This window comes from Lepidothrix coronata, unplaced genomic scaffold (genome assembly GCF_001604755.1).
Source record: "Lepidothrix coronata isolate B3197 unplaced genomic scaffold, Lepidothrix_coronata-1.0 Scaffold33, whole genome shotgun sequence".
NCBI classification, from domain to species: Eukaryota; Metazoa; Chordata; class Aves; order Passeriformes; family Pipridae; genus Lepidothrix; species Lepidothrix coronata.
This window is the reverse complement of record NW_016690213.1, coordinates 4524962-4536698: the sequence shown is the minus strand read 5'-3', so window position 1 is coordinate 4536698 and position 11737 is coordinate 4524962. Positions and strand designations below refer to the sequence as shown.

General features: G+C 40.4%; 1 protein-coding gene across 3 annotated transcripts in view; it reads left to right on the top strand.

Annotated features, from left to right (window-relative positions):
- The first annotated feature begins 123 nt into the window (after nucleotides 1-123).
- The window catches only part of ABCG5 (ATP binding cassette subfamily G member 5), a 34914-nt gene continuing 23300 nt past the window's right edge, over nucleotides 124-11737 (top strand). For 2 of the 3 annotated variants that reach the window (XM_017811634.1, XM_017811633.1), the window contains exons 1-10: nucleotides 124-280; nucleotides 869-990; nucleotides 1434-1570; nucleotides 1777-1875; nucleotides 2839-2971; nucleotides 4317-4456; nucleotides 5442-5571; nucleotides 7925-8138; nucleotides 8405-8610; nucleotides 9469-9607. In XM_017811634.1, the coding sequence (XP_017667123.1) occupies nucleotides 138-280; nucleotides 869-990; nucleotides 1434-1570; nucleotides 1777-1875; nucleotides 2839-2971; nucleotides 4317-4456; nucleotides 5442-5571; nucleotides 7925-8138; nucleotides 8405-8610; nucleotides 9469-9607 (1463 nt within the window). In that variant the 5' untranslated portion in view covers nucleotides 124-137. Of the gene's footprint in view, nucleotides 281-549; nucleotides 788-868; nucleotides 991-1433; nucleotides 1571-1776; nucleotides 1876-2838; nucleotides 2972-4316; nucleotides 4457-5441; nucleotides 5572-7924; nucleotides 8139-8404; nucleotides 8611-9468; nucleotides 9608-11737 lie in introns of those variants that run through there. The other variant, XM_017811636.1, reaches the window with a different exon arrangement.

The window sequence follows — 11737 nt, the reverse complement described above, 5'->3', positions numbered from 1 at the left end:
TCTTTGAGGTGGCAAGTGCTGGGGGCAGCGACCTGCTCTGACCCTGGGACAGCGGGGAGCTGCCCCTGCCTGGCGCTGGTGGAGGCATGGTGGTGGCAGCGCCAGGCACCTGGCCAGAGGCTTGAGGAAGGGAGGCTATGGAGCCCCAGCACCTGAGGATGTCGGGCAGAGCGTCTCCTGCCCTGGAAAAGAGCAGCAGCATTGGGCAGACAGGCGAGACGAAAGCTGGGGCACAGCCATCCGACAGCGTCAGTGTCCAGGGTGTCTCCTACACCATCAGGTAGGGCTGGGGAGGGCAGTAAGGGGGGCCCCTGCCTGCCAAGAGCTGCTCCAACCCCAGGGACTGTGGGAAGCGGGGCTGGCACTGGCGGTCTGTGGGTTTGGCTTCAGCCCAGTCCAGGAGGAGGGATGTTTCCAGGCTGCCCACCTCACGGCACTGGGCTGTCTGCCACAGGGGCAGAGCGTGCGGCCCGAGGGAGGCACAGCCAGCCTGTCCTCTGGAGGGCTCACCCGTTCTCCTTCAGATGTATCTGAAGGACATGTGTTAGAGGAGATTTCCAAAGATTGTGCTCTTTCCCACTGCCTGTCTTACTGCTACCAGAAGGATAACATAGGCTCTGAGAAAAGGGCCAGGTGGATTAGTGGCTGGCAGACACCATCAGCAAATAAAGCCACAGTTCATATTTGCCTCTTTGGTTGTAGTCCAAAAGCCTCTTAGCAATTATTCTGAGAAATCTGTTCAGATCTCACTTTTTCTTCCAAATAATGCTGAAATGGTTTGTAGCAGGTAGCTATAAACCATTCACTTGCTTTATGCTAGATTTTAAAATATTCTCTATTTAATATTTATTGATGTTTGTTTTCCAAGAGAGCGTGTTGGCCCATGGTGGAACTTTTCTTTATATTGTAAAAAATGGACCCGGCAAATACTTAAGGATGTTTCATTTCACATAGAGAGTGGCCAGATTATGGGGATTTTAGGAAATTCTGGTAAGTTGTTCCAGAACCTTGAAAGAAATAATATTGGAGTTAATACTGGTTACTTTCATAGTGATATGAATGTGACTGAGATCTGTGTTTTAAATAATGAAATTGCAGCTGATTTTAACTTCTGCTTTGTAAAACTGTGGTGCTTGGTTTTCAGAGTTCAATCTTCTGTCATCTAACTAACAATTATAACTTCAGTAACAGATAAGGTTACTTCTAAAGTCAAACGTTCCATGCAAAGTGTGAATTTGTGTGAATTAAATGCTAACTTACATTTCCAGTTTCCTATTTTTCCTCTTAACTAGCTGCATATTCAGGACTATTATTTTAATGTTATTGAGAAAAAAAGCCTTACTTCTTTTCATATGTCTCCATTCAAATCAAGCTACCACTCTTGGAATCATAACATTCATCTCATCACATGATTAATTTCTTCTGTTTGAAAGGATCTGGGAAAACAACACTTCTGGATGCAATATCAGGAAGACTGACATATAAAGACAGCTTCTTTGGTGAAGTGTATGTGAATGGACGTCAGCTGAAGAAGGAACAGTTTAGAGATTGCTTCTCTTATGTACCACAGGTTGATTTCTACATTTATTTTTTGTGTACTGTGCTTCCTTTCATGTAAAGAAAGTTCCTCGTGTAATGGAGTAATATAGTCTGACTGTGATTATATTAGTAAATTTGGGACAAATCAGTTTGTATTAATTAAACTTGCATGAGGAGGGACAAGATATTAAATTACTACAGAACTAACTGCTTCTTTCTCTTCACTTTTTTTTCCAGAGTGACACTTTGTTAAGCTTTCTCACCGTACAAGAGTCTTTGACATACACGGCTTTGCTAACTCTTAAGAAATGCTCCAACAACTTCATCAAAAAGAAGGTCTGTATTTTATCGTCTTCCTCCAGAAAGGTAGACATGATGTCATGTAATGCTTTCACCAGCAGCACTTTCCATCCATGGCTGTATTTTATGTTTATGGGGTTTTGTAATCCTCATTCTGCAAATGGGGAGAAATCCTCCTGCTGAGGAGCAGGACCCAAGATCTCTGGTGCTCCCCACCGCTGCAGGGGGCTTGTGCTGACACCCCAGGGAATCACCATTATGCTGGGACAAAACCCTCCACCCAAAGCTGCAGCAGTTGCTGCTGCAGGAGATGCTGATGTTGGTATTGAGGTCAGTTCCCCTTTCCCAGCTGATAAACCCAGTTCTCTGGGGTGTTTAGGGCCATGTGTGCTGGCAAGACTCATGAACAGCAGAAGTGATTTTGACACTATTCTGGCTCCTGTAGGACATCTCTCATCAACCACAACAGCTCCAAAAAGCACTGGTCTACTAAGCCCCCTACAAGCTATTTTCTTGATAAAATAGGTTTGTTTCAGATTTATTTAAAGAACTCTTTTGAAAGTAAAGATTGGATATTCCTGACCAAAGGCTCTTGTTCTGTCTCTTCTCTTCACTGATCTTCTACTCAGTATTTTATACTTCCCCAGGATGGATATGCCTTCATGCTCCCCAATTTTGGAAGCCAGACTAGCACATTATGCTTCATACCTTGACTTCTAGTCCCACCTCTGAACTCTTCATCTCTTAATGTCAACTGAAGCAAAAATTTACTCATTTCAGAATGCATGAAACTAAAATTTTAAAAGATAATTTAAATAATATATTAAAATTAATCAAATAGAAATGAGGCCATATACCTTCCAACTAGAATGGAGCAAGCAGGATATTGGGAAAGCTATATTTTAAAATTATGTCTTTTTCTTCCCCACTTTTTACCATTGCACACAGGTATCTGAGTTGGTCTGTGTTTAGTCTATTAAAATTGTAATTATTTTTCAGGTAGATGCAGTCATGACTGAGCTGAGTCTCAGCCACATGGCTGACAAAATTATTGGAAGCCATAATATTGGAGGAATTTCTGGGGGTGAGAGGCGTCGGGTATCGGTTGCAGCCCAGCTATTACAAGATCCCAGTAAGTACCACTGCATGGATTTTTAAAATAAAGCTGGGTAACTTTGTGCTCCTACCATAGGTTTCCATAAACCACTTTAAAATACAAAAGCATTTACATTCTGTAATTCAGCAAAAACTACTGTTGTAATAACAGAAAAGGATAGAATAGTAACTGAGTCTACCATTAATCTGTTAGCTGATCTTGGAAAGCAGACAATGAAAAAATCTTAGGGATTGAGACTTGCACTTATCCATTTTAAGTCTTTCTCAGCTCTCTCTTCCCAAATGTTGGTTGTGGCCCATTAATTTATAGGTTTTGAGCACATTAGAGCCATATATATACAAACACTGAGCCTTGCAGTGGAGTCCCTGCCACTGAGCTATGTATGCACGAGCAACACGTATGTTCCAGAGCGAAAAAATTCCACTGAGTGAAAATGAAAGCAGAATGACTATAGAAGGATTATCCATGGGGAAAAATCACTGTAAATTTAGTCAATTTTGAGATAGTTTCTTGAATTTGCCAGAATCTTATGGAGCAAATGTACAGCAGGCATTTGTTGGATGCTGGAATTATTGTAGCAATGCAGCTATGCTAGAACTGCATATCAGGCAGCAAGGAGCACTTAAATAGTAAAGTAAGATGTATCACTGTTTCTTATGACCCCTGGGGAGTTCATTGGGTGTAGTTATTGCTCAGTAAGTCACTAAACTCTATACTAAACACCATAGTAATTCTGTGTAGATAAACCTATAGTGAAAGCTTTTCTCCCTTCTTACCCTGATCAAGGTTGGACTGCCCTCTTCTGTGCTATGTCTCATCTATATAAAAATAATGGATTTGACTATAAGTTTTTCCCTTCCATGTGCAATAAAATAATGAAGAAAATGCAGTAATCCCCTCTAGCTACCATCTAGGGAATTACAAATGCTGTATTTTAACAACTCTTGGTTTGTTCATGATCAATTCTGTGTGTATATATAGATTTAATTCAGATTATAACTTCTCGCTAATTTTTCAGTTATATTTACATTTACATACATGCTGAAATTTATCATTACTGTTCTTAGAAGCAGATGCATACATCAATTCTATTCTGGTAATTTTCAGATTTTACCTGAATTTAGAAAAAAAATATTATGCTTTGATCCTGCAGTAGTTTTTTATGTCCTTATTCCTGGTCATTGTAACTGAACCACTGGAACTAACTTAAACTGAAAGATCACATCATGGTGATCTGCTTTACATGTGGAACTTCACATGTAAAGTAATTTCTATATTATTTGCTTCTTTTAAAGGGAGAAGCTGTAGGCCTTTCTCCTCATTTACCTGAATTTTAAAGCTACTCCTTGTCATTTGACAGAGGTTATGCTACTTGATGAGCCAACGACAGGGCTGGACTGCCTGACTGCAAACCAGCTGGTCTTGCTTCTCTCAGAGCTTGCACACAGAGACAGGATTGTGATTCTTACGATTCATCAGCCTCGCTCAGAACTCTTCAGGGTAAATGATATCTACTCACTATTGGCTTTTTTTTTTAATATCTAGGTTCTTTTCAGGACAGAAGTACAAGATCCAGTATAGTTGCCTCCATAGGGTCTCCTCCTTCCCCTTGCATAAATACAGGCTTGTCTTGAACTTTACAGCTCTGGCCTTCGACCAGTCACAGGGCACTTTGGGACACATATCGCCCTGTGAAAACAGTATGCACACTAACTGTGTGCCTAACCTTTGTGTTATACAACTACCCAAATCAAAACCACTGGGAGAAGCCATGTCAAGGGATGTGGGTAAACATTGGTCATGTGGTGGGGCTGGCCTGCCTTGCAGGGCTTGTGCTGTGGAGAGTGTTTCTCCCTTCCCATTACTGTTTCTTGCTTTGCTCTTCTGACATATCCACCACCTCCATGTGAATGCAAGAAACCTCTTCCCTGGCTGACTGAATGGAAGTGGTTGTGGAGCCAGAGGGGAGCAACCGTGCTTTTCTGGACTGAAAGCAGTCCTGGTGCCTTGAGAACGTGGATTGATCATAGCTGGTGGGAGCCTTGTCCTGGCAAATGTTCATCCAAAGAGCAGTGCTGCTGAAGTCCTGAAGCACTTCAGGATAATCTTGCCAACAATTTGGGGATTTTACAGACTGGGGCTATTAAGCGCCAAAGGAGGTCATCAGTAAGTGAAAGTGCATTAAAAGTGGAGTCATAAAGCCCCAGCACCTATTTCTGTTTGTGGATTACCTCTGTGTGCTGCTCTCGCTGACAGATTTGAGAAGCACTAGTTTTACAAGCTTAAAGATGTGTCATTTTACATAACTGCCGAAAGGAGTGAAAGAAAGGACAAACTTCCTTTGAGGGAAATACACTAAGGAAGTTTGAATGTGTCAAAATTATTTTTCCTGTCAAAGCATTTCTATTACCAAGACAGTAGCTGTACTCAAGAATTAATGCATTTCTCAGTACTTATTGCTAATATATTAATTTGTCTCTGACAGTTATTTGACAAAATAGCCATCATGAGCTTTGGAGAAATGGTTTTCTGTGGGAACCCTATGGAAATGATCACATTTTTTAGTGACTGTGGCTATTCTTGTCCTGAACAATCAAATCCTTTTGACTACTATGGTAAGTTTGTCTGAGTTGTTTTAGTAAAACAATTTGTTTTATTCACCAAATTAAAGTTTTTCCAGAGGTAGAAATGTGTTTGAATTCTTCCCCAACTCTGTAATTATATTCAGCTCAGAGAGAGGGCTAGGCTGACTCCATAAAATGGCCAAGTTTGCAGTAGGCCTGAAATACAGCAGAAAGGAGTAAACTACCAATAGAAAAGGAATCTTAACTTCTGAAACCTGTGGATTCCTGATGGCATTTCTCTATGGCTGCTCACTGGATGTTGGAAAAAGAGTTTGATCCCAAAACTGTGGGAAGTCCCATGCTCTTATGGACTCTGTGATGCCAAGCAATAGGAAACAGTTGTTGCCTGGAGGAAAGGATGTAGAATAAATATGGGATGACTTGAGGCATCAGTTTCCAGGGATTCTGAGTTTGAGGTTTCCCAAAGTTTGGGGAGTTGCTAATACCAGGGTGAACTACTGGAACAGAGCATACGGATGCGTCAGGAGTTGATGATAGCAAGCTGCTGGCACAAGCTGAAGAGTACTGTTTTACCAATTCAGGATGAAAAAAAGGGTCAGTATGAGACTTTGGAAATGAGGCTTGGTTTTGCTGCAGGACATCCATGTGCTTGCTCCACACAGGTACACATTTGAAGAGAATGTGTCCGTGTTCGTGTTGTGTGCATTTATGTGTACACATATACATACATGTATATAACTCTCTTGCTAAAGCTAATTTCTGACAGTACCAGCTGAGCACTAACCAGGGAATTTGACCAATCCAAAAAGCTGCATTCAGAGGAGGCAGTGTTTTCCTGTTGTCTAGATGGCATCCTAAACTCAGTGAGAAGAGAGGATGGTTGTTGACATAAAGCTAAATGGGATGAAGCTGAAAATACTGATATGACAGTGAGGATAATTTTGCCTTCATGAATTTGAATAGTCTTGAAAAGCATAGATGATTTGAGATTTAGACCCACTTTTAAAAAAGCTTGGTGAAGAGAGTACTGCATTCTTCGAATGTCAACCTTTGAATTTGACAAGAAAGGGAAAAAATACAGTTTAGAGCAAAGAATCATCAGAATATTTAGTCTTTGGAAAATTGGTAGTTTATATTTTTTGTGCAATTTGATGTGAATGAAGGGACAGATTCTGATATAATTTACACCAGCAGAGAAAAATATATCCTATGTATTGAGTGTGGATTATATTATTGAACTATCACATGTATTTATAAAAAAAAATACTAATGCGTGGTAGACAATAGCTATTTGGTCTAGTTAGTTGTCGGTGCTATAATTCTTTTAAAGCACATTTATTTCCTGTGTCACTTCCAGCAAGTCACACTGGCCAAATTTTAGAAAGTGTTTGTGCTTTAAAAGAATTATAGCACTGTGTTTCAAATGTTCGTATTTGCAAAAGTGAAGACTTCATTTTGGATATGTTTACCATTAAAGACAATTCTGATAAATTCCAGCTTTCAGAACACCAGGGAACTGTTAATAAGCTTAGTTCAGGTTTTGAGAACAGGTCAAGAATCTTGGACAAGGTCTCCTTTTCTCTTGTTGAATTTGTATTTTCAAGTTGAACAAACATTGCAACACTGAAATCTGAGGATGAGAGAAACCTGAGGAATAAATAAACAATGAAGATATCTTACCAGATGTAGAAGAGTAATTTAAAATTCCATAAGAACAAATATTCCTGAGAACAACAATCCAGTTTCTGTAACCTTAGCTAATTCATTGCTATTAGGGAAAAGGGAAATTTCTAAGGCATTTTAGCACAATTGCTGAATCTGCATTTGTGAACATAGAACACACAAAGTTCCCATCTGCCAATGAAAGAATTACTGGTATTAGGAATATGTTTAGGTGGATTTCTTAGAAAGGAATATTAACTCTGTGAAGTATCTACCTTTCCTAAGTTCCGTGGTAGTCAGTAATATTTCCTTCAGCTTGGGCTGAGCCTGCCTGGGGACTTTTGCCTGCTGAACATCCTCTAACTTCATATTAAAAGACAAGCATGTCTGCAAAGGAGGTAGGTGAAGCCCAACAATGCAGTTACAGCTTTGTGCTCTGCAGGGAGAAGGCTAAAGGTCTGACCAGCACACCACTCAGGCCTTGCATTTCCAGATCAAGACCTTGAACTGCAGGGTCCTACAGAGGCCACGGAACACAGATTTGTTGTGGCTGCACAGTAATTCATTCGTGCTGCACCTAACAGAAGGGAGGAGGAAAAGAAACCTTGAATACTTTCAATGGATCTTTTAGGATGGAGGCAAAGATAAATTGGTTGCAAGGGGAGAGAGATAGGAAGGGAAAGTGATGTGTATATGTAGTAAAAGCTTTGTGAATTTACAGTGGATCTGACATCTGTGGACACCCGAAGCAAGGAACGTGAACTCGAAACCTACAGTAGGGTTCAGGAAATTGTATCATCCTACAAAAACTCGGAGATTTTCAGCAAAGTACTGACAGCCATTGAAAAAACAAAGTATATGAAAGACCTGCCACCAATACCACTTAAAAATAAAGACTCACCCAGTACCTTTTACAAAATATGGGTTCTTTTACGGTAAGATTTTTTCCCCTTTTTTTGAAGAATTTTTTTTTTCTTTTCTACTAATCTTTCAGGTCCCATCCACACTTCCCCACTGCCCCATATATAAATGCACTTTCTTGGTTGTTTTCGTCTCCCACTATACTTGTCCCTGTCTTTTTTAGTATATTAACTTTTTGTGGGCACTGTCTGTATAACACTTTTTCAAAGCTAAATACCCTACCAACATGTGGTCAGTCGTAGCTAACAAGTATATTGCTGCTGTTTTGTTTCATTGTCAGGAGGACAACAAGAAACTTCTCCAGAGACAAGACAGGCATCATCATGCGTCTCCTCCAGAATCTGTTGTTCAGCTTGTTTATAGCCTTTTTCCTTCTTAGACTAAAGAATGACCTGGTAAAAGGAGCTGTGCAGGACCGCGTGGGGCTTGTCTACCAGTGCGTGAGTGCCCCGCCCTACACAGGGATGCTCAATGCTGTTGCCCTTTGTGAGTTTCTGTCCTGTGTTATGTGCAGCAGCAGGTATTGCTGCCCACCATCTCACAAATAGGAAAACATTTTTTTTTTTGAAGATGGTAGTTTAAAGGATCTTTACGGTTTTAGGCAATGTCAGAGCTGATAGAGAAGCACAAAATTCAGTGGAATTCAAAGGAATATGCCTTGGTCCCTGCCTCTCCCTTTTACAGCTGGCCAGTGCATGGAAGGTTTATTCTAAATTGTGCAAAAGACCTTAATTTGCCTGTGTGTAGCATTATAAAGGCAGGACAAAGTCTTCGTCTAGTTATCTTCGTCTAGTTAACATCCTAAGTGAGATCAAAACCAAACACATGGAAAGGATTCAAGTACAAAACTGCTTTGACAACAATTAACCATAATAGGGTTTATGAGCATTATGTGATGATTACACTTTCTTAGAGGGTGTTTCTCTTACAACTGCCATACTGAGAGCAACAGTAGTTTCAATTTACAGCCCTAAAAATTGCTCTACTCACATAGGGAACATACACTGCTGATTTCATCACCTTGAAATGAGAGTACCTCAATGAACTATCCAGTGACAATGGAATTTTTCATGTCTTGAATTTGTATGTGGAGAAAAGATAAGGCTGTCCTGCACGCTGCAAAGTTAGGCCTCTTTCAGTAGGCTTACCAATCATTAGGCTTTAAAATGTGAAGGGAGGACACTGACATTTATAGTGGGGTAAAAGTGATCAAAGTGGTTGAGGCTGAATGTTTCTGATATATTCTCAAGCTTGTCTCTGTGCTTCGGGTCATTTTTGCAAGCAACAAGTCTTGCTCTTTCTATTTAATGGTAATTTAATTTATTTCTTGTATATTTAATCCAGTCACACCTTTACGTGCTATCAGCGACCAAGAAAGCAAAGATGGCTTGTATAAGAAGTGGCAAATGCTTTTAGCTTATATAGTACATTTCCTGCCCTTCAGTGTTATCAGCGTGGCAATTTTCAGCGTCTTTATATACTGGTAAGCACCTCTACCGTCTGCTGGATTGTCATTTTCTTTTTGTTACCAGTTTCAATTACCACGTCAGCAACAGGCCTCCTGGCATGGCTTCCTGCTATTGTCTCTCAGAATGATTACAGAGAAAACTTAAGGAAAAGTGACACAAATTTAGCTCTGCTCTTTCAGGCAGAGTTAAAAACACTTTCAGAGTAAGTAAATTACCAGTTCTCTAGGTAACTTGGAAAGTTTTAATGGACCTGGGACAGTTATCATTCTTGTGTCATAGTCAAAGCAGGACGTGTCATTTTACATCACATTTAGAAAAATAGGAAATAAAAGGAAAAAAAAAAGAAGTGAGAAAGTCAACCATAGGTATGTGACAGTAACAAAACTTCATATTTCCTGGGATATATGCGCTTTAGCTACAGCGTATGAAAGTGATAAAATCTGGATCCTTCTCTTACATCCTTCAGAAAAAGGCACCCTAGTGGATTTCTGATAAGTGGAAGCAAGTGTTTGATTATAAAGCTTCCCTTTTTCCCCCCCGGTACGTTAATTTCATTGCATCATTGTGAAGTAGTATCACCCTCAGAATGGGGTGATGAGATGGTTCATCTGCTTGTTGCCTTTTCTGTCATATAGGTCTGCTCTTCTTCACTTCTGTTCCATCGATTTCTCACCTGTAACCGAATAGCGAAGTACTAAAGACCAATTTCTGCCCTCCAATATTTTTCTTTTCTAATTATGAAAGGGGAGATGTCTAGTGCACTAAAGTTTGTTTTCCTGGGACAGTTGCAATCACATGGCAGTCTATAGTAAAATATATAAACATGTTGAGCAGTCCTTGTTTGAAAACATGGATGCATGTTCTCTGGTTAGCTGTTGGAAAATGGTAAGTGGATAGACCCCTGTAAAGGAACTGAAGTGCAGGAGCTGTTGTGCTGTAGCTGTGCATGTTAGTGCTCTTCCTCTGCTATAAGACACCCTTAGGCAATTTGAAAATGGATGGAGTACAACTGCACCAAATCACTTGGACTACTGAATCAGAACTTCTGCACAGGGACCTAGTCTGCCATGGGAATTTTGCAATAGCTTTTCCCCCCCATATATTAAAACTCAGGGGAAAAAAAAAGACTATTCTTGTCTTCCTTCTGATCTGTAGTAGGTAATGAGGGAAAGTGCTCACTCAGCATTTACCTAATCCTTTCCATTTGGGATCTCAATAACTGTCAGCTCCTAGAGGGAAAGACAAAAGCCCTGAGAGGAAGATTTGTGCTCCTCCAGATGTGAGAACTTGCATGTATGGGTAGGGTTTTTTCATCGTTCGGTATTAATATTAAAGTTAGCCACCTTTCCTTTTGTCCCCTTTGCTACCTGGGCTTTTATTTCTGCAAGCTGTCAGTGCTGCCTGCTTCAGGCAGGGCTCCCTGAGAAGTCTTTTTTTCACAAACAAGCAGAAATTACTCTTCCTCCTGCTAAGTGCTGTGCTAACCTTCTGTTTGTGACTGCTAGTGAGCTGGTGGCTGAGAAAACAGCCATTTAGGAAGCACCTTTTCAGGCTCAGTGACATGCTCACTCCTTAACAAACAGGAAATTCTTATGGGCAGAGACTTTGCCCTTGTGCTTTGGCAGCCTCAAACACAACCAACAATAAATAGTGGGGTTCCAGTTAATGGATAATATTTGCCAATATTAGCCTTTCCACATGTTTCACATATTGTGGTTATTTGGAAGCCATTGGTGATGTGTCAAAGGGATTTCACAGTGCTCTTAGACCTCTTAGGGCAAGCAGTTTCTCTGTGAAATTTTGACAGTTGTATCTGTGCAGGACTAAACTTTCCTGGATGGACTAACTTTTTGAGAGGCTTTAACAGCCTGTGTTCCTACGAGTCATTTCTCACAGAGTTTGTTTTTGTAGGGTCACGCAGTTGGGTCAGGCAGACCCAAACTCTTACCTGATCAGACACAAGGCAGGTCTGGCCAAGATCAGATAGAGCCTCTTCTACAATCAAGTGAATGTACTGTGTGTATGCAGATTTTCCTAGCTAACGATACTTCTGGGAAATGTTCTGACAGTTCACATCATGCTACTATTCTATTACTGTAATATTCTGTCTTTGAGCTGGGTTTTTTTATTCTCTCTTAGGCTTT